This window comes from Protopterus annectens, chromosome 11.part0, assembly GCF_019279795.1.
Source record: "Protopterus annectens isolate FY-2018-M chromosome 11.part0, PAN1.0, whole genome shotgun sequence".
In the NCBI taxonomy this organism is placed as follows: Eukaryota; Metazoa; Chordata; order Ceratodontiformes; family Protopteridae; genus Protopterus; species Protopterus annectens.
The window spans coordinates 556962456-556988604 of NC_056745.1; the positions used below are offsets into that span (position 1 = coordinate 556962456).

Below are 26149 nucleotides of genomic sequence, written 5' to 3' on the forward strand. Positions count from 1 at the left end.
GCAAAATATGCAGAAGTGATATGATCAATGAATGCATAATGAAAATGTAGATATTCTGGAGAAGTGTAACATAAGACAGTCCTACCAGACAAGTAACAAATGTGTCTATGCACCTAGGGATAATGCAATCTCTGAAATTACTCCTTTGATATTAATATCTGTTTTATGTTTTGTACTCCCTCTGTGACTTAAATATACATAGTTATCTGAAGTGTGAGTGAAGAAAAGCTTTGCCAAACTTCTTGCAATTAACAATGGCCACATATAATCATCTAGAAAAACTAAACAGAAAAGTTTATCAGACTCTCTTGTGATGTAGACAACACAAGCAGCACATGACACTTTCAATGTTTAGTAGTCTCAGATATTGCATTAATGATGTAAAGTAAGTGGAAGGGGAGCTACTACATAAAGTTTGCTGTAGGCACCAAGAAAACACATTCATAATTTAAATGATCCATTTATATGCATTACAAATCAATAAACAAGTCTGCTGTATGTCAGTGTATACAAATAAAATAAAAATATGGAAGCAGCTTTTACTCATCTGGAGGATTACAGGGAAACAAGAAAAGTTTTAACTTCATCTTCATTGTTCTTTGTACAGTGGCAGAGAAAACTTAACACATTATTATACCAGCCAGAGTGGCACTTGTTTATCTAGCATACATGTACAAATTGGTGACAGTATCAATTGTATGAGGAAGTCAGGAGTGGAAGAGAAGTATGTAAGAGTGGTATAGGATATATACGAGTGTAGTGTGACAGTGGTGAGATCTGTGGTGGGAGTGACAGATGCGTTTAAGGTGGAGGTGGGATTACATCAAGGATCAGCTCTGATACCTTTCTTGTTTGCAGGGGTGATGGACAGGTTGACAGATGAGATCAGACAGGAGGCTCCGTGCACTATGATGTTTGCAGATGACATTGTGATCTGTAGTGAGAGTAGGGACCAGGATGAGGAGACCCTGGATAGGTGGAGATATGTTCTAGGGAAGACAGGAATGAAGGTCAGCAGGACTAAGACAAAATATATGTGTGTGAATGAGAGGGAGGATAGAGGAATGGTGAGGATGCAAGGAGTAGAGGTGGTGAAGGTGGATGAGTTTAAATACTTGGGATCAACAGTTCAGAGTAATGGTGAGTGTGGAAGAGAGGTGAAGAAGAGAGTACAGACATGATGGAGTGGGTGGAGAAGAGTGTCAGGAGTGATTTGTGACAGACGAGTACCAGTAAGAGTGAAAGGGAAGGTCTACAAGAGGGTAGTGAGACCAGCTATGTTATATGGCACTGACAAAAAGGCAGGAGTCAGAGCTGGATGTGGCAGAGGTAAAGATTTTGAGATTTGCACTGGGTGTGACGAGGATGGACAGGATTAGGAATAAGTATATTAGAGGGTCAGCCCAGGTTGGACGGTTTGGAGACAAAGCCAGAGAGGCGAGATTGCATTGGTTTGGACGTGCTGAGGAGGGATGCTGGGTATATTGGGAAAAAGATGCTAAGGATGAAGCTACCAGGTAACAGGAAAAGAGGAAGGCCTAAGATAAGGTTTATGGATGTGGTGAGAGAGGGCATGCAGGTGGTTGGTGTTACAGAGCAAGATGCAGAGGACAGGAAGAAATGGAAACAGATGATCCGCTGTGGTGACCCCTAATGGGAACAGCTGAAAGAGAGAAGAAGATCAATCTGCAAAGAGCTGCTCATACTCCAGTGGTCATAAAGTGTTTCCCTGAAAGTAGAAAGAAAAGACTATTTCCTAGAAGTACAGGGAGACACTTTATTCACACTTTAGCTTCCTCCATTTCTGTGACCTAAAAGAAGCATGCTTTCCTAAGAGTACTTAGTGAAGTGTTATGTAACTGACTTAACCATGACTTCCCTGTGGTATACTACAGCTTCACCTCCTGTGTTAAGTCTAGAGCTATACTGCCACTTCTGTGCTTGTGTGTGGGTGTGTGTCAGATTATACATGGATGTTTATGACCTACACACTCTGAAGTCACATATGTGCACAGTCATGACTGGATTATTTCCTTTTGCAGCATTTGAATAATTCTCAGCCAGTGAACAAATACGTGGTCTGTCTTACTTTCACCAAATCTGGTCCTATGCAATAGTGGCTTCCATAACATGCTTATTATAATTTATGTGTCCAGCACTATAATTGCATTGTTCAATGATTTTCCCTTTTATACTAGCTAGTATCTATATACGTTAGCAGTTACATTTTATAGTTTCCATATTGTTCTTTACTACAGTGTACTGTTTAATGGTATGCTGCTCATAGTCTCCCTCCCTGTCTTGTTTTATATTTTTTGATGCAGGTGTGATGTGCATTAACAAAGGCTCACCTTCCTCTATAATGCAAAGTGAGATACAATGCTGGTCTGATGTGAATCATGATTATTTAAAACTTGTTTATTTATGCTACCTGGAATTTGCTAAACAGACTGTACTGGGCAATGTTTTGGTATATTTTAGAATGTGCACTGTGCAGTTACAAATGTTAATGAACTGCATGCTATGTGTCTGCATTTTATTTTATATCAAAGTGGTGTGTATTCCCAAAATGGTTTTATTTCAGAAGTGCAGAAGAGTAATAAAATCTCATATGATTTAGCTTTTAAATGATTTAACATTGTTGACAGTGTTCCATTAGCAGACGGTCAAACATGTTCAGTCTGTGATCTGAAAAGTTTAGTACTTCATGCATACATTATAAATTTTTCATTCATTGTTTTTGCTACTACTCACTTTCAAAAATGTATTTGAAGACACCATTTTTATCGCCATTGGTCATATTACAATGCTTGCTCACTTATTTAAGATGTGTAGTTTTAAATACCAGACAATTCATTAAAATTAGTTCATTAGAATACAAATTTGGAGTAAGATATTTTCAATGTTACTGTACTGTAGGGCAAAGGCAGAGCCCTACCTGCACTGACCCCATTCCAAGAAACCATGATTATGTTATTGGATTACCAAGCAAGAAGCATTTCATAACTTCTGTACCACATAAACAAGACTGTGTCTGCGAAATAATATCATAGTCCAAATGTATAGCAGTTGGACTTCCTAATCATAGCTTACCTTGGTCTTCCTAATCACAGCTTACCTCTTCTGTTACCGACTGCAGTAAAAAGGAATAAAAATGCATTGTTAACATTCTTGGAGGATTAGGGCTGACCCCCCCACAACTCCTATGAACCCTTATCTTATACTGCCTTTAAGGTCACACCAGCTGAGAAGAAAGGCAAACAATGCCATTCGGTGAAAGTTGATGCTCCCTCTGAGGTAGTATATCTAAAGACTAATGATATGAAGACAGATCCCCTACATAAGGAGATGCACAGAACACAGTCTCTCACCTCCCCCATACAACATCACTAGTAAACGTATGGAACAAGGAGGAGCCTAGCTGACCAACTGAGAGCAGTGAATTTTGAGAGCTCCATAAACTAGTATAATAATATAGGAAGATGTTATTATTTTCAAGTTTAAAATGTTAGAAATCTACAGATAAACTACTAAACCACATAAATATCAATTTTGGTGGAGATGCACAAAAATTTTCCTGTCAAGTAACTCGGAAAAATATTGAGTCACTGAATATGAACAACTCAAGGAATTCTCTTCCAGATGCTGCTTTGAAAATATAACTGCAATTGATGACATCTACCTTACAGGAACTATCTTTGAAGATGGATGGCTTTAAAAATGACTTAGAAAACCTAAAATTTAATTCTCAAACACAGACATACTCTTAAAGAACTATTTCAGCAACACCATACAATAATAACAATTATACAATGACCCCCCCATTAATATTCCAAAATGTGCATGCTGATTGGCCAGGGCACCCATTGTAAATCCCACAATATACCAAAGGAAAAAGGTTCGGTTGCCCGGACTTTTTTACATTGGTATAAAGTGACCAAAACCTTTTTTTTTTTTTTTTTTTTTTTTTTAAATAAATAACAAAAAAGAAAAAGGAGCAACGGAGACTTTCTTTTCTCTATTGCTTCCATTTCAAAGCATTGATGTACTGGGTATGCATGGGAATGCAAGTGTCATACGCATGCGCAGTACATCAACACAATGACGCAGTATACCATTACCGGCGGAAGAACAGTAATGTGCCATTATACAAAGACATTAGTTAAGAAAAGTACGTTTTTTTTTTTCTTAAATAATGCCATTGTATAATAGCAATTACCGACTCCATGGTTGTGGTATATTGAAATTGACCCATGGTTGGCTTTATGTAATCACTCAGAATTCACCCTTGTGATTAAACCACGCCAACCGTGGGTAAATCTTCAATATACCACACCACATCATTGGTTATTGCTTAATTATACAATGACCCCCCCATTAATATTCCAAAATGTGCATGCTGATTGGCCAGCATGCCCATTGTAAATCCCACAATATACCAATGGAAAAAGGTCCGGTTGGCCAGACTTTTTTCCATTGGTATAAAGTGCTCAAAATATTTTTTTTAACAAAAAAAATAAATAAATAAGAAAAAAACAGAGCAACAGAGACTTTCTTTTCTCCGTTGCTTTTGTTTCTAAGCATTGATGTACTGGGTATGCGTGGGACGCAAGTCCCATACGCATACTCAGTACATCAAAACAGGGAAGCAGTGTCCACAACCAATGGAAGCACAGTAATGCACCATTATACAAAGACATTATTTAAGAAACGTAAGTATTTTTTTTTTTCTTAAATAATGTCATTGTATAATAGCAGTAACTGACTTTGTGGTTGTGGTATATTGAAATTTACCCATGGTTGGCTTTATTTAATCACTTGGGCTTCTCCCTCAAGATTAAATCACGCCAGCTATGGGTAAATATTCAGTATACCACACCACATCGTCGGTTATTGCTTAAATATAGAGACTTCTCTAAGTGACATTGAAGGGAGACTCAAAGAGGAAGACCTCCAAAAAGAATTTCTGCTTAAGCTGAATACATGGCTGCTTAACAAAATAGATGACTTAGAAAACAGGGAAAGGAGAAACAACATAAGGGTCTTTGGTGTGCCTGAAAACACTGAAGGAGAAGACATTATTTCATTCCTAAAAACCTGGATTCCTGAATTTTTTAAATTGAAAGAGGGACTTTCATTTGGAATTGAAAGGGCGTATAGACCACTGCGGAAACCTGCTTCTAACTCAACAAATACTCCACCTAGATCCATATTTATAAAATGTCTTTCATTTCTTAGGCTTGCCACCCCTCCGTTTTCTTTCCGGACTATCAGGAAATCAAACTGATTCTCCGGTAGTCCGGAAAACACTGTACAAACTCCGGTATTCAATTTCAAAAAAGAAACAGACTATCTGAGTTTGTAAATCGGCTGATTTACTATGCTTTTTTACAGAAAAGCATAGTAAATCAGCCAAAAGCAGGTGGCGGGAACGAAAAAAGAGGGCGTTCCTGCCGAGTGATGCCATCCTGACGTCACAAAACGGGCGGTATGTGGGCGGGGAGGGTGTTGGGGTGGGCGGGGTTACTGGTGACGCGAGAGGCGTGGCTTTACTCCGGTTTTAGCCGTGAAGGAAGGTGGCAACCCTATCATTTCTGGACAAGGAACTAATATTAAAATCTGCTTGGAGAAAATCACCCTTAAAATACAATCAAAGCCTGATAAGGTTTGACAATGATACTTCTTCCAGAATACTAGAACAAAGGAAAAAAGTCTGGTCAATAATAAAACTGTTAAAACAAAACAACATTAAAGCACAGCTGACCTTTCCAGCCAAGATAAAAATACTTTTTGCCAATGAGAAGAGAACCTTTAGTGACTTAGAAGAAGCTACTATATTCATCAAAAACAACAACATAGTGTCTATCCTAGAATAAATGGAATGGGTGGCCCCTACTCTTAAAATAATAAAAGAAGCAACTCATTGGACTGATGCTAGAAAGAAGAAATAAAAATGGACTCCTAGATAGCTGTCCCAAAAAAATAACTCTTACAACTACATCATTTTGAAGTATCAACTGATATGGTACATCACTTGTCCTTTGTTTTTATTTAAAAAAGGAGGGTTTCTTAAACAAATAAGAAACAGTAATGAAACAGTAATGATTTATTCAGAATGTTCAAAGAGTCCAATAATTCTTCACAAACAAAGGTAGTTCAAGATGGGTTACTATTTACATTATATATAAGCCAACCAAAGCAACATATAATACAAACATAGAAGTTTCTATTCACCTACTTGAACTCAGTGAATACTTATGTTGTTCATTTTTCACTGATTTTACTTATAGTAATTTAAGTAATTAATTAACTATTTCAATGAGGTACCATTCATCAGAGTTCAGACTCAAATGTAACAAATTAACATCATATATAATAGCAGTAGAGTGTTTTGAAAAAAAATGCTGTCATACAGACTAATGATTTAGAAATGTCATGTATATTCTGGTTAAGTAACAATAGCAAGCTCCAAGTACAAATGTCATAATTATTCTGTCTAAATATAGTTAAAATCAGTTATGGCAGGTATCATAGCTACGAGTGCTGTTTGATTAAGCCTGACATAGTGTGCATGGCTGCGGCTGTGTCTGGTAGCTGTTGTATGTTGCCGCTTTCATCTCCTGGAAGCTGTGGGATGCAGCTTGTGATCGCGGTTTACTGATGCTTGTGTATTAGGAAGAGACATTTGGTGTTTTAGCCTGGATCCAGGGGAAGGGGGTGGATAAAACTGTGATTTGGGATATTTTGGCAGAGAATTGTTTGTTTATACATCTGCTGAGTGAGAGGCAGGAAGGCTGGAAGAATGTGTTATTGCTTGTTGTGAGTTTTTTTTTTTTTTTTTGTCTGCTCTCCGTTCTTTTCCTGGCTGCTGTCTCACTGAAAGGGAGGGAATTTAGGCTTGAGGTTGCAATGAAGTGAAGCTTTGCTTCAGGTGCATTGCAAGCCTCTGGGTATGCAGTACACAGGCACACTAACAGAAACAGATGCTCCCAGGTTGCTATGGTAATGGAGACAGAGTGACGATAATGCTGATGATTCTTGGCAACCACATGTACACTTTGACGGTCTCCCAATACTTTGTTTAGCTCATTAAGCTGATTCTTAATAACAAAGGAAAAAAAATAATAAGAGTAATTTTATATTTAAAATGTATTTTAGTCCAGGTACATTAAGGACTTACATAAGAGAGAAAGTCTGAGTTATTGTGAAAGACTAAGAGCACTTGGTCTTGAGCAGTACCCATTGCAGTGGTCTAGGAGGTGAGCTTGCTTGGACATGTTGAGCATATGGGGATAGCTGATTCTAGGGGTGTTTGGGGTTGCTGGGAAGTGCTAGAGAGTCATTAGATTTCCTTCATGGAAATATCTGTGGGAATGGAAGGTGTATTGAGTGGTTCACTGGCAGAGTGGCCACTGAATGGACCAGGCTGCTAAAATGGAACAGGACAAATATTGGTTTGGATATTTTAAGAACAGCCTGGAAACACACCACAAGAACTAGTGAATGGTATTCTGGCAAAACTGGATGGGCATTGTTGCCCATGCTTGAAGTACTAATATGTGTGTATGTAAGGATGTTTATAACAAATAAGAAACTAGAAGGGTCTCATAATTTAAAGTCTATGGACTGTATAAACATGCTCAGAAGGAGCTAATAATAAGAATAAGCATTACAGCTTGTGGTCTTTCAATTAACTAAGCAACAGACAAAAAAAAGGAAATAAATAAAAAATAAAAAAACACACATACAATAGTTATGTAATGTATGAGTTTAGTAAATCTAGACATAAAATATATAATCGTCATATAAGATGAAGCAGTCTGCTGAATTTAGATATTAAAGACAGGATTTAATAACATGGGCTTGTGTATAGCACTGCTGTCTTAACTTGTCGTAAATTACATACACCACATTGAACATCAAGGGGATGCATGATAATTTTCTTTTCTAAGCAAAAGTGCATAACAAGTCATGTAATTGCTTTAACATGAATTGCAGTTTTTGTAACCCATTTTGACCATATATAATACTTAAGCAGTTACCAAGGTAACTAATGTTTTATACATGACATCTGAAGTAGTTAACTTCATTTGATCAGCAACCTGTGGGTTTCGGATCCGATATGGATCCGAGCCGACAGCATACCAAGCAAAAGATCTGAGCTCCAAGCTCCTCCCCCTGCCCATACTACACTGCAAACTCCTTCCAATCCCCAGATCTTGTTTGCCGTGGCTTCGCCAGTACGGGATTCTTGAGCTCCAGGCAAGTGTCAGGGTTTTTTCTCAAAAACTTTGGTCTGTGTGTGCCCCTTTTGATAATTTTGAGGTAATTATTAGTTATACACGATAAGTATTATTTTTTCCCTTTTTGAAAGTTGAAAACATTCGGTTAGTGTAGGCCCCCCCCTTCCCGAACGTCAAGTGTGTGTGTGTGTGTGTGTGTGTGTGTGTGTGTGTGTGTGTGTGTGCGTGTGTTTGTGTTCTCTAAGATGTCAGAAAGTCAGAAAGTGACTTTAAGTGCACAGAGTGTGGCCACAAGCTGTCTCCAGCCGATGATCACACTCTGTGTGTAGTTTGCTTGGGGATGGCCCATTTGTCTTCCGGCTGCAAGATTTGTGCGGCCTTCAACCCCCGAGCCCTGCGGGATCACAGGAATAAGTTAATTCTGGCAGGTCTTCTTCCTGCAGAATCAATGTCTGCCTCTTCTGCTGCTTCCTCTCCAGCCATGGCTGTGTCTGTTCAGCCTTCTTGCCCTTTTCCCCCATCCGGGACTCACCCTCCCACCTTACCACAGAGAGAGAGAGGCCAAGAAAGTCAAAGAAAAACATAGGGAGACAGAGAGACATTTGGACAAGGATAAGGATAAAGATAGAGAGAGGGGCTGCAAGCGACAGGCCAAGTTGGATCCAATGGCCCCTCCCGCTAAGGTAATCTTGTCTCCAGTAAAAGTTACCAGGCCATCCTCTCCTTGACTGCGTTCACCACGTTTTTCTCCGGAGGCGGAGGAAGAGGTTAGACCACCCTCAAGGTCGTCTTCGTGTCCGCTCTCCCAGCCGGCGTCAGTGGCGTCCTCCAGATCGACTCGGAGCATCTCTGAAGCAGACATGGATCGGATGATGTGAAGGTTTCTACAAACTCAACTGCAGATGGGAGTACTGCTGGCCACCCCCCCCCCTCCCGGGGCGGGGAGTTTGGCTCCGTTTTTCACCCCGATAGCTCCTTCTCTAATCCACCATCGGATATCACAGTATATGGATCCGAGGAGCCCCAGAGTCAGGGGGTCAGCACCGATGGTGCCTTCAGTCTCGATGACAGCCATGCCCTCAAGTCTGTTAGATCCGCTTTCGGATCCGAGCTCTTGGAGCCGAGAGTTGGGCATTGGATCTGAGGGGATAAGTGTGTCATCGGCTCTGTTGTGATTGGGGGCATACTGTCCCTTCGGTTCCAGCCATTTCAACTTTGGCTACAATCCCTTCATCAGATCCAAGGGAGGCCGGGTCTCACTCGACATTCAATATGGTGGAGAGGGTTCTCTCTGAAAGATCAAGACCCCTCACTCTGTCCTTGGGGTCCATCCCTGCTCCCTCACAGCTGGGTTTGTCTTCCGTCATCCAGTCCCCCCAGGGACAGCCTGTGTCTACTGCACCCCAGACAGTTCCATTGGAGGAACACGAAACCATTTGTGAGCCCTCCACGGTGAGTCCACCCAAGGAGGTCCCTCACAAATGCCAGTGTAAAAGGAGGCACTTGGACTCCCCCGAGTCCCTCACTGAGGATACTGACTTGGAGGAAAGGGAAGGTTCCCCCAAATCACCCCCCGTAGACATCTCCTTTGGAGAAATTATGGAAATCCTTCACCAGAGGGGGGTGGTCCACCCAAAAACCATCCTCTGACGAGTCAGTATTCCTGGAGGCATTCCTGGAGGCATTCAGCACAGGCACATCTACCTCTTGGGTGTGTCCTCCGGCCGATCCTCTGGTGGACCTTATCACCACCAGAGCTTGGAGGGAACCGGACACTGTGGAGCCTATATCTAAAAGGCCCGATAAAATATTTAGTCCACCGGCAGATAGAGTTTCTTGGAACAAAGGTTCCCCAGTTGATGCCATGGTGGTGGCGGTGGCCACATAAAAGGAACTCACTCAAGAAAGTTCCTCGGTCCACCCCCAGACAAGGAGTCCAGGGTATGGACCATTTTGGAAAGCGGACTTTTGTTTCAGCCACCTTTGCTATAAGGGCACTGAATTACTTGGCCCATGTAATTCGACTGCAGCGGGACCTCGTGAAAGAGTAAGCTGAGTCTCCCCCGGAGTCCATGTCAGCCGAGGATAAATGGACCTTCTTGGCTCGTATGGCCACTCTCAAGTCTGTATCCAATACGTCCATGCATTTACTCTCTCATGCCACTGAGGGAGCTGCTAGGGCAAGCGGGTCTGGCATCGCCTTAAGGCGTCATGCCTGGCTCTGTCTTTGTGACTTCTCAGAACCCTTCAAGGCATCCTTCGCTAACGCACCCTTTGACCATTCCACCCTGTTTGGGAAGACTGTCCTCGATACACTTGTCCAGAGTGAGAAAGACGGGACGACGGTGTTAGCCATCAGGATCTGCTTCTCTAACCCTCAAAGGTCCTTTCCCAGGAATAAGCAAGGGCAAAAGAAGCTGTGGTTCCAGAAAACTCAGCAGTCTCGGAACACTCAGGACTCCTTCTCCCCCAGATGCAGAGGGGGACAAGGTGGACGCCAGCCCAGAGGCAGCGGGGGGGCCGAAGAATGTCGGGTCATGTGAACCTTTTTCAGAGTGACCCAAGCAGCAACCCTGAGGGGTTACTCGACTGCTCCTCTCTGGAGGCAGTCGGGGGGGGGCACTTTTTGATGCACCTAGCCCAATGGGAGTCCATCATGACAAATCGCTGGGTGCTTCGAATAATATCCAGTGGTTATTCTATTCCCTTCATAAACAAACCCCCTTACACAAGGCACCTCCTGGACGATCCACGCACTCAGAGGGAGGCCGCAGCCTTGGAAATATAAAAGCTACTAGAAAAAAAGAGCCTTCCAGCAGATGCCCCCAGACCAGTCCAGATCAGGCATCTATTCCAGGTTCTTTTTGGTGCCAAAAAAGACGGGGGACCTTAGGCCGATTCTCGACCTGTCAACAATATAGCTGTTCATTGCCAAGGAAATGTTCTGGATGGCCATGCTAAATTCAACCTGCACATTCCACAGGAGGAAGACTGGTTGTGCTCGAGAGACCTCAAGGATGCGTACTACCATATTCTGATGGACAGGTGATCCAGGAGGTTCCTCCACTTTCGGCTAGGGGCCAGTCATTATTAATTCCGGATCCTACCCTTCGGTCTCATCACTGCCCCCAGGGTGTTCACCAAGGTCATGGCAGTTGTAGCGGCCCACCTGAGACTTCAGGGCATTCAGGTCTTCCCGTACCTGGACGACTGGCTCCTCACCACCCCCACCAGGCATCTACTCTTACTAGCCAGAGATTTCTTTCTCCGGATATCACCTTGGCTAGGGATTACCATAAATCAGAAGAATTCTTCCCTTCAACCCGTTCAAGTGTTAGACTTCATAGGGGCGAGAACAGATTCTCGTTAGGCCAGGGTATTCTTAACCACAGACAGACTACACAACACAACCTGACACTTCATGTGTTAGCACTTCTGCAGTCCTCTGCATCCCCCTGCAGAATTAGTCCTGAGAGCCTTAGGGTCCATGGCAGCAGCTATCAACCTGATCCCTTGTGCTAGTCTGCATATGAGAATTTTACAGTGGACATTGCAAGTTCAGTGGTCGATTCTCCATCAACCTCTAGATTTTCCGATCCCTCTGAGCAGAGTGTGCAGAAATTCTCTCACGTGGTGGCTCCTATCTCGGAATTTGCAGGAGGGACATCCCTTTCTCATGCCTCAACCCCAAGCTACAGTGACCACAGATACCTCCCGCCTAGGGTGGGGGGGGGGCATTGTTTTGGCAGGACTGTTCGAGGCACGTGGACTCAAAATGAAACCATTCTGCATATAAATTTCTAGAGATGAGAGTGGTCCTTTTAACGTTGCAGGCCCTTATCTATCTAGCTTATCTATCTCTGGGAACTATTGCGATCCAGTCAGACAATATGTCAGTGGTCTGGTACATCAACAAACAGTGGAGAACCAAGTCTTACCCTCTTTGTCGAGAAGCCATGAGAGTCTGAGAATGGGCGATCACCAACCGCTTTCTGATAGCAACGCACATTTCAGGTCGGTCCAACATCTTGGCGGATAAATTGAGCAGAACTATCCTTTCTCCCTACAAGTGGTCTCTGAACCTTTGTGTAGTAGAACAGATCTTCCTCAAGTGGGGTCAGCCTTGCTGCGATCTCTTCTCATCACCTTCCAATGAGAAGTGCAGCAAGTTTTTTGCTCTAATCCCCCTGACAGGGGAAGCCCCCAGAGACACTCTTGTTCATGCTTGGCCACCCGGTCTTCTTTATGCGTATCCCCCGCTCTCACTCATGATAAAGTTCTTACAGAAAGCTTGCCGGTTGGGGAGCAGATTGATCCTCATAGCCCCATTCTGGCCTCGTTAGGTCTGGTTCCCCTGCCTACAGTCTCATCTCATAGCTCCACCCTGGATCTTGGATCCCATTCTGGATCTGATTAGTTATCCCTTGGGAATGCTTCCTCCGAATCTGGACAGCCTGAAGCTCACAGCTTGGCTGCTCCAGTTCCACTAGTTGCTAGGACTCCCAGTATTGCTTCTCCTGTTAAATCTATCTTGGTTGCAGCACATAAATCCTTTACTAGGAAAATTTACTGTAGCAAATGGAGATGCTTCTCCATTTGGGCTTCACAGAGAAATCTAGATCCTTTTATTAGACTTTTTGTCTCATATCTTCCAGCAAGGAGTCAGCTCTTCCACAGTGAAGGTCCAGCTGGCGGCTATTTCTCATTTCCATGTAGGGGACAATTTAGGCTCTCTCGCTGCTGCCAGAATTTGTAAGACCTTTTTGAAAGGCACTTTTCTTCTGAGACCTCCTATTAAGAATCCGTCCCCGCCGTGGGATCTGACTGCGGTTCTTCAGGCCTTAGTTGCACCTCCTTTCAAGCCCTCAGCATCAGTTGACTTAAACTTTTTGTCATGGAAGATGGCTTTTCTGGTAGCTATAACTTCAGCCAGGAAAGTGTCGGAGCTTCAAGCTCTTTGTATGAAACCCCCATATCTTGTCTTTCATAAGGACAGGGTGTCTCTCAGGACTAATCCATCTTTTCTCCCTAAAGTTGCTTCTGAGGCAAACATTAATCAATCTATTTGCCTGTCTTTTTCCCTAATTTTCAGAACAAAGGGGAATACAAACTTCATTTGCTGGATGTTCACAGGCAGTTACGTTTTTATTTGCACAGGACGGTGGTCTTTCTTAAATCTGATCAACTTTTTGTTTCTTTTGCTAAGCCCTTTTTAGGGAAACCAGTTTCAAAAGTGACTCTTGCTATGTGGATTTCCCTTTGTATCCTACAAGCATACAGAGAGCTTGGTTTACCAGAACATCTGCAGCCTTCTGGTCTACAGTTTCCCTGCATGACATTTGCTCAGCGTCTACCTGGGCATCTTCTCACACCTTTATTACTCATTTTAAACTGGATTTGGTGTCTAGAGGAAGGGCTTCTTTTGGCTCTGCAGTGCTCCAGAATATCCTTCCTTAAGGGCCTCACAAGATTTCGGGTAGCTGGGGATTCTGTCCCACAGGTTGCTGATCAAATGAAGTTAACTACTTCAGATAAAGAAGTTATGTACTCACCATAATGTTCCATCCGAGTAGGTAAACTTCATTTGTCAGCAACCGTCCCTCCTTCCTTCCCCCTTACCTTGGCATTATTTTTGCTGAGCTTGATGTTCGGAGTTCATGAGCTGGAGGTTTGTCCTTGGTTTAGGGGTCTCAGGTTAGTTTGTTGGTGTCACATGTGGAGTGGCAAACTCGATCTGGGGATTGGAAGGAGGTTGCAGTATAGTATGGGTAGGGGGAGGAGCTTGGAGCTCGGATCTTTTGCTTGGTATGCTGCCAGCTCAGATCCGTATCGGATCCGAAACCCACAGGTTGCTGACAAATTAAGTTTACCTACTCAGATGGAACGTTATGGTGAGTAAATAACTTCTTTATCAAACTGACAAAGTTATTCAAGGTAAACAATAGAAGCCTGAACAATGAATGTCACAGAATGTAGCAATCACATTCTGAACAAATATATGATACATCCTACTTTACTATGATTGAATTGCTTGTCATTTATCTTTCATGCAAATATTAATCACTTATACAATAGGTAGACATTTATATTGTATTAGAATTCTGTCTCATTTACAGTAGTACTATATCTGTTCAAAATAATATAAATATTGCTAATCCTATTACAAATATGTTCTGGATTGTCAAGGTATGAGTGATAATCTGATGGATTTAGGTTTATCCATCAGATTAGGAATGACTTTCATTCCATGGCTAGTGCAGATCTTAGTTTGTTAACATTTATTAATTTAAATTTATTTCACAAAAACATTTTTAGTATGCCTGACCAATACATTACTTTATTGGTAAACACTCAAAGTATAAAACTGATAATTTCCTTTAATAACTCAAACATATACTTTATGGTTATCAGAGGAACATGTTTAATAGTCACAATAAAACAAAAAATACATAGTATAAATAACCTAAGATGGATTTAACTTTATCTTTAAATACCAATGGCTTAAACAATCCTAGCAAGAGAGCAAATCTACTGAAATATTATAGTCTTCCTTCAAGAAACTCATTTCAAAACAAATGACAATTACAAATGGAATCCTAAGGAGTATATGATATTGGAGCAATCCACTTATAAGAAAAAAAAAAACAAAAGGGGTAACAATTTTATGGAAAACAAATGTGATTAACCCAGAAGTCATTTATAAGTATGAAGATAAAGAAGACCTTATGGCATTAGTAATAGTTAAATATAATATAATATGGACCCTAGCAAATCTCTATACTGTTTCCCAGGCATTGGAACAGGAACTGCTAAAAAGCACTTGGATTTCATTTCCAATAATTATAAAGGCAACTTAATATTAGGAGGAGATTTTAACTGTATAGTTGATATTTCTGAAACTACAAATAAAAGACCACTGCATACATCTGCTGTATCAAAAGCTTTAAACAAGTGGGTAGAATCAGTTCATCTTGTAGATACTTTCAAATTTAAAGAAGATAAATCTTCGTTGTTTTCTCATTAAGATCACAGATTTAGTACCCAAACTAGAATAGATAAAATATTTGCTGCCCATGACTTACTCTCTAAAATCATTAATTTCTCAATCACTCCCTGCCCCTTTTCAGACCACAGTTCATTGATATTAAACTTAAAAATGGGTACAAACCATAAATCTTTAACTCCAGAATTCCAGCATATATAACTAAAATTAAAGACTTCAAACCCTGGTTATTATCTGAATTACAGTTATTCTTAGATAGTAATTACACCACAGAGATAAACAAAATAATGATATGGGACTCATTAAAAGCTTACATAGATGGTAAACCCCTAACTTGGTATAAAAACAAAATCAGAGAATGGGATTCTGAATTATTAGATCTACAATCCAAACTTTTGTCAGTAAAAGCTGAAAAAAAAATCAAAATTATTTGGAGATGAAAAAGAAATTAGAATTATTAAACAATAAATGCAATGAAATTCTAACACATAAAACTAGTTTAGCTTTAGAAAAACTAAAAATTAATACCCTGACCACTTCTCCTAAATATTTACATAATTTATCCACAAGAATCAAAATACAATCAAAAGCTAATAACATTAAAAGTATCTCCCATGAAAAGAAAGAGAAAAAATGTCTCGAATATAGGTGACGATTGATGCCTATAGAAATCACTATATAGAACATTTCCAAAAAGAAAATATATCGATCAATTAAATCTAGATGAAAAATGTTCTAATATAAAAAAAAAAAAAAAACAGAAAAAAAAAACTAGATCTGCAAGCACCCAAATCCTACAAAGAATTTACAGATACAATAAAATAGGGCAAAAATAATAAAGCTCCAGGTATAGATAGCATAATTATGGAAATATATAAACTTTTTCCTTCAAATATACTATCCCTCTTCCATAAAACTCTATTACAAATTCAGTCATAAGCTTTAAAAGTGCCCTCTTGGAGATATTCCTTAATCACACCACTATTAAAGGAAAACAAATTCCCAAGCCTCTGTACCTTATATAGACCTATATCATTATTAAATAATGACTATAACATATTCATGACAATATTAACTAACAGAATGAAAATACCACTATCCAAAACAATAAATAATGGTCAAATGGATTTATATATCATAGACACACACATGACAATATTAAAAAGATAATTTCTCTTATAGATTATGTTAATAAAGAAAATAAAGAAACACTCATAATTGACTTATAGAGAAAACATTTGATTCCTTAAATTAAGACTAATTATTCAAAATCCTAATGCCATTTGAATTTCCTGCATCCTTTGTTCATCTCCTAAAGAATATATATATATATATATATATATATATATATATATATATATATATATATATATATATACACAAATAATTTAGCGTATGTCAAGTTAGGTCCTTTTACCTCTGAATCTATACATATAACAAAAGGCACTAAAGGATGTGCCATGTCACTGATTCTATTTGCTCTGGCTATTGAAATATTGGCAGATTCAATTCATAACAATATAAAAATCAAAGGAATAGATATTTATTTCAATACAATTCTAAAGTAATGCTATTTGGTGGTGACATAGTCCTAACATTATCTAATACAAAAAAGACATTAAAAGAATTAGGTATATTAATTGACACATTTTACATGACTTCAGGACTCCATTTCAGTAAATCAAAATCAATTTTTTTATTTTTAAATTAAAAAAAGATTTGCAGACTAAGAGGATAACATCATAGGGAAACAATAATCTACCTTAAAATATGTAGCAATTGAGTTATGCAAGGATAATAATTTATTAGTCTAAAAAAAACTACACTAATATCATCAATACAATTAAATTCTCTATGGAAAAATGGAACAAAATAATATTAACATTTGAAGATAGACTACAGTTAATAAAAATGGTTTTATTACCCAAGATCCTATATATAGCTTTGGCAATACAGCTATTGCCAGAAATGGATATACTTAAAGAAATAAACTCATGCCTAATAAAATTTTTATGGTTTCCCAAAATAAACAGAATAGCTTTAATACATCATATCAGACCATGGAAACAGGGATGATTAAACTTTCCTGATATAGAAACATATATAAAAGCATCAATATCTAAAACATCAGATTGGATAAATCCAAATTACTCTGCAAATTGGAAAGAATTACTAACTGTAATATTGATAAATTAATTTGATTTACAAAAGAAATTTCAAATAACAGAGAAAAACAAGTTGCCATGGCACAAATATATTAGTATGCAATATAACATAACTAAGCCCACTAAAACTCATATGATTATTACATTGAGTCATTTAGGAAAATTATTAATGCAAATATAGATTTAAAAAATCTGGTTTGATCTTTTAACACAATTTATAGTCACAAAGAACTTTCCACATAAAATATATAAAGGGATTATTAATTCCTGGGAACATAAAGGATTTGTTTGTTGGCTCCAATGTATCAAAGAACTAAATGTTTTAGATATGCAAGTAATAAAAACAGCATACAAAATTCTGCAACAGGACTGGATAACTTTACAGAGTATTCTGTCATATTCACAAGATTTAAGTAGAATAATTAACAATTCTTCATTTAAAGAAATACCTACATATGAAATACGTATATGAAATCATATATAATGACTGACATGAGAGACCGTATTTCAAAATTTTACAAAATATTGATAAACTATAAAACACCCAAACCCTCATATTGGCAATATGTAACAAAAGGACACTCATTATAGTTAACTGAAGATATTAAAACATATATCTTATTATTGATAAAATATACATCCTTTACACAATACTGGAAAGTTTTTAATTGGAAATGGTTGCACAGAGCATTCTTAACCCCAGACAGAATCAGTAAAATTAGTTCTACCATAAAAGGAATATTTTAGAGATGTGAGCAAGTGCACAATGTAGATTTGAACTACATTTTCTTTGATTGTGTTAAAATTAAGCCATTTTGGAATGGTATTAATAATTTTCTATAAGCTTTATTTAATGAATCATTTTATTTAACTAAAGCTCTTGTATTACTAAATATGAATGAAGATCTACATTTGAATAGGTCAAACATGTATCTAGTATGGACTATACTTGCAATTTCAAGGAAGTGCATAACAAGAAGATGGAATACAAACAATACCAACTTTGGAAGACTATTACAGCTTACTGAAGACCACAACATTATTGGAAATTAAAATTAAAGAACTAAGAATTTATCCAAAGCCATTTATCAATGACCCTTGGGGAAAAGTCTTATCGTCGATTGACACTATACAATAATTGATCAGACCCTCTGATAATGGATTGGACATACTTATAAAGTAACTGTATACATTAAGATCTGTTATAGTGTCAGGTTAATGTAAATAATGTACAGAGTTATTTAAGATGCTATGTAAAAATACTATGGAATTCATTCAGATGTATTTGAAAAATAAAAAGATTTTGAGACTAGTAAACTTATGTATGAAATATACTGCTAATGACTACTAGTGGCAGTAAAATTGATATCAGCAGGTTGTGAATTGCATATTTCCATTCCCTAAAGCAAAATAAACCCAGAAAATGTCTAAATTAAATAATGGTAGGAAATTGGTTATAAATGGTTTACATTGAAAGGTAATTGGGTGAGTATAGGGCAACGAGCACTGACTTGGTGTATACAGTCTTCCTGTAAATGTTGTACTATAATGAAAGTCATGTGCTTTGTTGCAGGTATCATGGCATCTGAAGAACTTGTATTAATATTTACTGATCAGGTTGAAGACTTGATTAGCATGTTTCTTGAGAATTTAACATTTTTGTCAAGTCTGGGAAGTGTCTCAATATGACATTATATTTTACTTGAAGATAAGCATCTATAACATACTATCCTTTGACAATTCACAATTTCATGATAACCAGTAGAATTTAGCTAAGGATAACCATTAAACAAAGCATTGGAAATAAAGAAATATCAAGCTTATGATTTATATATTATTTCTGCTCTTTATTTGATATTTTTAACTTTCTTTATAATGAATGCTCTTTTTTAAACAAGTATAATCATGTTCTGCATGCCACTTTAAAGGAAACTTATTAAATTATTCAATTATCATTCCAGTTCCAGATATTGTCCAAAACTTTCGTTGTGATGCAGCAAGCTGGGAGTCCATCCAGGTGCTGTGGGACCCACCCTCCAGGCCAAATGGAGTTATAATTTATTACATATTATCATATGGAGGGCATGCAACCAAACTTTTTTCCAGTGATAATGTACACATTTTCACAGACTTGGAAACCAATACTACTTATGAATTTCGTATAAAAGCTGCTACCTCTGCTGGTGAAGGAAAGGATAAAGTTTGCATTGCTCAGACACTCCCTGAAGCAGGTATTCACTGATGTATTATTTAATGCACTATATCTGTTGCACAGAGTACTTTGATGCTTTAAGTATTCCATTTCTAAAAGTAAAATTCAGTTGGTATACTAAACAGTTGTAACAAATCAATTTTTTCTGAGCACTGTAACAAATACATACAATAGAGGAGCATTTTACTACTTCTAGTAACAAGCAAGATCACCAATGCCAAGGCTCAGTGTGTCTGTCACTAGCAAATTTAGATTTTGTAACAATGCATTTGCCAGGCAGTCTCTGAAGGAGTTATAAGGAGTCAGCATTTCATAATCTGTGATCAGCAGTATGGTTTCATGCCGGGAAAGAGCACTACAGATGCAATGTTTATTCTAAGAGTGTTGATGGAGAAGTACAGAGAAGGTCAGAAGGAGTTGCATTGTGTTTTTGTAGACTTAGAGAAAGCATATGAAAGGGTGCCTACAGAGGAGTTGTGGTATTGTATGAGGAAGTCAGGAGTGTCAGAGAAGTATGAAAGAGTGGCACAGGATATGTACGAGGGTAGTGTGACAGCGGTGAGGTCTGCGGTGGGAGTGACAGATGCGTTTAAGGTGAAGGTGGGATTACATCAAGGATCAGCTCTGAGCCCTTTCTTATTTGCAATGGCGATGGACAGGTTGACAGACGAGATCAGACAGGAGTCCCCATGGAATATGATGTTTGCAGGTGACATTGTGATCTGTAGTGAGAGTAGGGAACAGGTGAAGATGACCCTGAAGAGATGGAGATATGCTCTAGAGAGAAGAGGAATGAAGGTCATCTGGACTAAGACAGAATATATGTGTGTGAATGAGAGGGAGGATAGAGGAATGGTGAGGATGCAGGGAGTAGAGGTGGTGAAGGTGGATGAGTTTAAATACTTGGGATCAGCAGTTCAGAGTAATGGTGAGTGTGGAAGAGAGGTGAAGAAGAGTGTACAGGCAGGATGGAGTAGGTGGTGAAGAGTGTCAGGAATGATTTGTGACAGATGATTACCAGTAAGAGTGAAAGGGAAGGTCTACAAGAGGGTAGTGATACCAGCTATGTTATATGGGTTGGAGACAGTGGCATTGACAAAAAGGCAGGAGTTTGAGCTGGGTAAGGCAAAGTTAAAGATGTTAAGATTTGCACTGGGTGTGACAAGGGTGGACAGGATTAGGAATAAGTATATTAGAGGGTCAGCCCAGGTTGGAAGGTTTGGAGACAAAGCCAGAAAGGCAAGATTATTTTGGTTTGGACATGTACTGAGGAGGGATGCTGAGTATATTGGGAAAAAGATGCTAAGGATGAAGCTACCAGGTAACAGGAAAAGAGGAAGGCCTAAGATAAGGTTTATGGATGTGGTGAGAGAGGACATGCAGGTGGCTGGTGTGAGAGCAAGATGCAGAGGACAGGAAGAAATGGAAACAGATGATTCACTGTGGCGACCCCTAACAGGAACAGCCAAAAGAAGATGAAGAGCATTTCATAATCTGCTTTTTTCTCCTCAGATACTATGTGTTAAAACCTTGTAGGGCTGCCCTCCATTACTGACTGAAAATGCACCTTTGTGGTACCCCAGTAAATACTGTCAGTATGGTGCCATTCTGTCACCTTATTATTAGTAGGCAATCATGTGAAAATTTTCACAGGGGGAAGGTGAAATGTGAGAGCATATGTGCATGTGCCAGTGACATCATTGCTAGTATAAAGCTCAAGTGAAGATGCAACATGTCACAACAACCCTGCCCCAACCCACGTCCATTATGGTTGTCAGCCAGACATTGAAATCTCCATCTCCCAAAACACACTTACCCAATGAAAGCCTATGGACCACGTGAGAGGTGGAAACCTTCCACTTTTTGAAAGATCAAAACACTGACCAATATGAGGTGGGTCTGTTTGGAGTTAGGGTGAGATACTTGAAAGGTATGGGCCCACTGAGGTTGGCCAAGAATATTGTAGCCACATAATAAAGGTTATTACTTTATTAAAACATGTTTATTTTCATTTCTTATACCTATATGACAAAATATGTTTGAATTTTTGATTCAGGACTTTGCAATAGGAACAGTTTTTATGGCTATTATATCATTTTTAATAGCATTATAGCATTTCCATTTTATCTGAGCAAATTCCACCAAAAGACAGAAAACTAAAAATATAATACTGAAGAAAAGCATACCAAGAGCCCCTCACACCATCTTATGTATGCTAGCCCTCACTATGCCCTTGCCCCTACCCCTTGCTCTTACTTTACAAACACCCTGACTGTAACACTACCACTAACAAACTAAACAGGAAACTATTACACACACCACAAACATCAACACACATACACAGCACTAAATCTATCCCCTTACCTAGCCCAAACCTTAATCCACACACACACACACACACACACACACACACACACACACACACACACACACACACACACACACACACACACAGTAAACAAAATCACAAGTTCACAACCCTATATCTATGAACTATCCTAGCCCATACTTTAACACTAACCAGCAAATACTCACACACACAAACTACTCCAAAAAGATTTGAATCCAAAAAATTCAGCGTTAAGCCCACAAAAAATACACTTTCTAGACATAGTAGAACTTCTTCCTTAGACCTTTAAACTGACTTGACAGGGCATCCATTTAATGTAATTACCACATACTTCACCCTGTTAACAAAACATTGCATCAGCATATTACAGTAAAAAAAAAAAAAAAAAAAAAATATATATATATATATATCTATATATATATATATATATATATATATATATATATATATATATATATATATATATATATACACACACACATACACGTATATACATGCACAGACATACACACACAAAATCATTTTGCATTAAAATATTTAAGACTGCTTTAGATAATCAATCTTGTATATGTATTCCATCCAAGGGAGTTGCAACCATTCATTTCATACTTTTCTTCAAACTAAAAAAACTAATATATTTTTTAAATAACTGGAGGTTACATGTTGACATTAATGGGGCTTAAAAATGTTCTATAGTGAAAGTGACAATTTAGTTTTAATGTATTACACACTTCTGCTAAATATTCCTAAAAGCATGACATTTTGTTTAAATTGTACTTAGTTTTTAATTTTGGTCATACAGGACGCCATTGTACTGTGAGTAATATAATTGTAGTTCATGTCCCATTTACTGTCTCTTGTTACTGTCATCTGTTATCTCACCAAAAGTAGCTTTCAAGATGCTCTGACCAAATTCAAGGCCCACAGGCCTTAATTATCCCTCAAACTAGTATGACCAGCATGATTAAGAGTGACAGAACTACTCTGCTACATTCCTGCTGCAGTGACAGTGACTACCTCTCCTTTTGTTTTGGAAACTGTAGCCCTTAAATGAGTGTAGTAATCCTCAAGAAGCCCTCATAATCATTTGAGTCATTCCATCAAACTGAGCTACCAGTTAGAAAATCATTGGTTAAATAAAGCAAACAAAACATGCATAACCATAAAACATGCAATAAGAGAGTGTTCTGATAAGAAGTCACATGTCTGTAAAAAGTACAATCCACTGATTCAAACCATTGCAATCAATATTACATTTTGTTTAAACTACTGTTATCAGCCAAAGAATTAACATTTTAATTGTCTCATTTTTAACATATATGTTCTCAGGTTGTTCTGCTCTAACTTTCTACTCCACTATTAATTTTTCCTTTTCCTTTTTCTAGTAGGTGTTAACCTCATTCCTTGTCTCATGAACAGCTCCTGTCTAAAGTTTTAAGCATCCCCCTGCTTCCTAACTCATTTTAGTGACCCTACTAAACTACCTGTTAGACCATTCCAGGAATGGAACACAAGGCAGATGTTCTTCTAACAGTAGCTGCAACTGAAACAAGCAAAAATGCTAAGTCCCGATCTAACATTAAATTACATCTGATTAGATACTTTTTATGTAAACCACACTTGACTGAAAATAAGGTAATTCATCATTAAATTGTAATGATTAAGTTAATTTATACTTTACTCTGGTTATCTGTTCACTCTCCTAGTCTTGCTTAATAAATGCCAGGGAACAAAACACACTGAGTCAGGTTCTGATGATTGTTTTTCTTTAGCATCTCACAGTTTGAACAGGGTGAAACCTGCTCCATTTGCCATCCCCACAGTTTGGGCTTCCTGTCCACTACTCTAATCCCCATCCACCGCCACATACTCTACTCTTGTAAGGGACAATCTCTGACCCACTCACTCCTTAGTACCAATAATACTACCATTTTCTACCACCCAAAAAAATAGTCTCTTTAGCACGTCCCAAAAGTTCTCAGAACTTGCAGCAATTACCGCCCCCCTCTACTTCTCTGTAATACCATCAATTACCTGGCTTATTTACCACAGCCTTCCTACTCTTACTTAAGTATTCCATTACTAGCCACTATCAACTCTCACCTCTCACAGACCCTACCATCTCAGCTCCTCTCTCCCAGTATTGCTCACTCAACACCCCTTTTCTATTCCATTACTCCACATCATAATCTGTATACAAATTCCTATGTTACTCTCCCTTATCTGTCTAGCTCCTCTAACATCTTATCACTACCCCAAGTATAACCACAGTATGCACACTGATTACACCATCTCAGAACTTTCTAACAAATCCTACAACTACTACTATATATCCCACTTTCTTCCTCACTACAACCATCCTCCTCTTTAAAAACAACTGCCTCCAGTCTGACTCCTCACTTCATAAAACAGTTAATGGACCTAGACCAATATAAATCACCTGACTACTATCTCAACAACTCCACCACTATCCTGAACACTTGTGGCAAAATGCACCCAAATCAAAGCCCACAGAATGACTCCAACAACAGTAGCAACAATTTCCAACAAAGTCTCACTCTAAAACCCTCCAAACAAAGATGCTTGGCCTACACCTAATATCAATCAATATTAGAATATTCACAGTAAGCTACCAGAACTTTATGCCTCCATAAACTGTATATACAAGTTATAACAGAAATGTAGCTTAAAAAAGAAAAACTTGACAATGAAAACGTACCATCAGGTTACAATGTAATAAGACTAGACAGGTCTTTCAAAACAGGAGGGGGATAGCTATCCTATATAACAAGTCTTGACATCTCTCTTTACATCACCTAAACCCACCCCAGTTCCACAATGCAAAAACACTAATCACATCCCTTAAAATCAATGCACACAAAAGTCTGAGCATTATAGTACCTAAATAACCCCTAGAAAAAACATTAAGACTAGCAAAGGAGTCCTCTCCTGGGTATCAGATAATATCTCCTCAAAAATCATAATTTTAGGAGACTTCAACATTAACTAGCAGACCATTGAGTCAGACCTCCCCAACATTCCTGTAAGCTTATATGACTTTACTCAACTTATACCTACTCCCACCAGAAATACTAAATCCAAAAATATCAATTCAACTGTAGAGTGGATTCGTACCCAAAAAAATTCACTCTGCAACCTCCCAACCTGATACACTAAGTGATCACATCCAGTACATCTGATTACAGAACATATTACAAACCAAAAACAATACCATTTATAATCAAGTTCAGAACGTCTCCTTATTTGACTGTAACTTTAAACTGATAAAATGGAAAATCCTTCAGAGAATAAACGTAGATCAAGCTGAAGACGCAGTCAGTATTCTTAAACAAACTAGTCAAAGAGTCAAAACTAATCCAGCTCCCTTGCTGTCTCAACCAACCAAATTCCTAATAATAGAAGGGAACAAAGCATGGGGAGTTTGGAAACAGAATACTGATTCTCTCCTTCAAAGCTACAAACAACTCAGAAATCTGACGCAAACCAGAATCAGAACAGTCAAAAGCACTGCTACACAAAATTACAGAAATATAATAAAAAAATCCACAGATTTTCTAGTCTATCATTAACTAATTACTATACCTGGTAAAACTAACCAACCAGTGCTTAATATAACCACCCAAGACAATGACATAGCTAGCCAGTTCAAAACCCACTTCATGTAATCTGTCATATTGTCTTATTAACTCAACAAATGCCACAAATAATTCTCCACACCCAGCCTCTGTATCTTACTCACAGATTTTTTCTTTCCGGCCTGTACCAACTTCAGCCATTAAAAAACTACTCAAAACCTTAAAGCCCACCGTACTCATCCCTGAAAACTTATCAGCTGAATACATAAAAATAAGACAAAATGCATTCTCCCACCCAGTGCCCATCCTAATAAATCATTCTACAAACAAAAGCCCTGTTGAAAATATCCTACATACTCCCCTTAAACAAGGATGGAACCTCAGCTGCCCTATCTAACTACAGGCCCATAGCCATTTTACAATCCCTATTTTAGATCTTTGAAAAATATGTACATACCCAACTTCTTGATTATACCATTGATAATTCTCTTGTCTCTCCAACCCAGCATGGTTTCCAACTCCATTACAGCACCTCCACAGCCCTCGTAAGTTTCATAGCAACTGCAAACCAAAACAGAGA

At 38.5% G+C, this 26149-nt stretch overlaps 1 protein-coding gene across 1 annotated transcript in view; it reads left to right on the forward strand.

Annotated features, from left to right (window-relative positions):
* PTPRQ (protein tyrosine phosphatase receptor type Q) overlaps window positions 1–26149 on the forward strand; it is a 4272575-nt gene that overhangs the window by 2013759 nt on the left and 2232667 nt on the right. The window contains exon 20 of the mRNA XM_044087226.1: window positions 19373–19642. Within this exon, the coding sequence (XP_043943161.1) occupies window positions 19373–19642 (270 nt within the window). The remainder of the gene's footprint in view (window positions 1–19372; window positions 19643–26149) is intronic.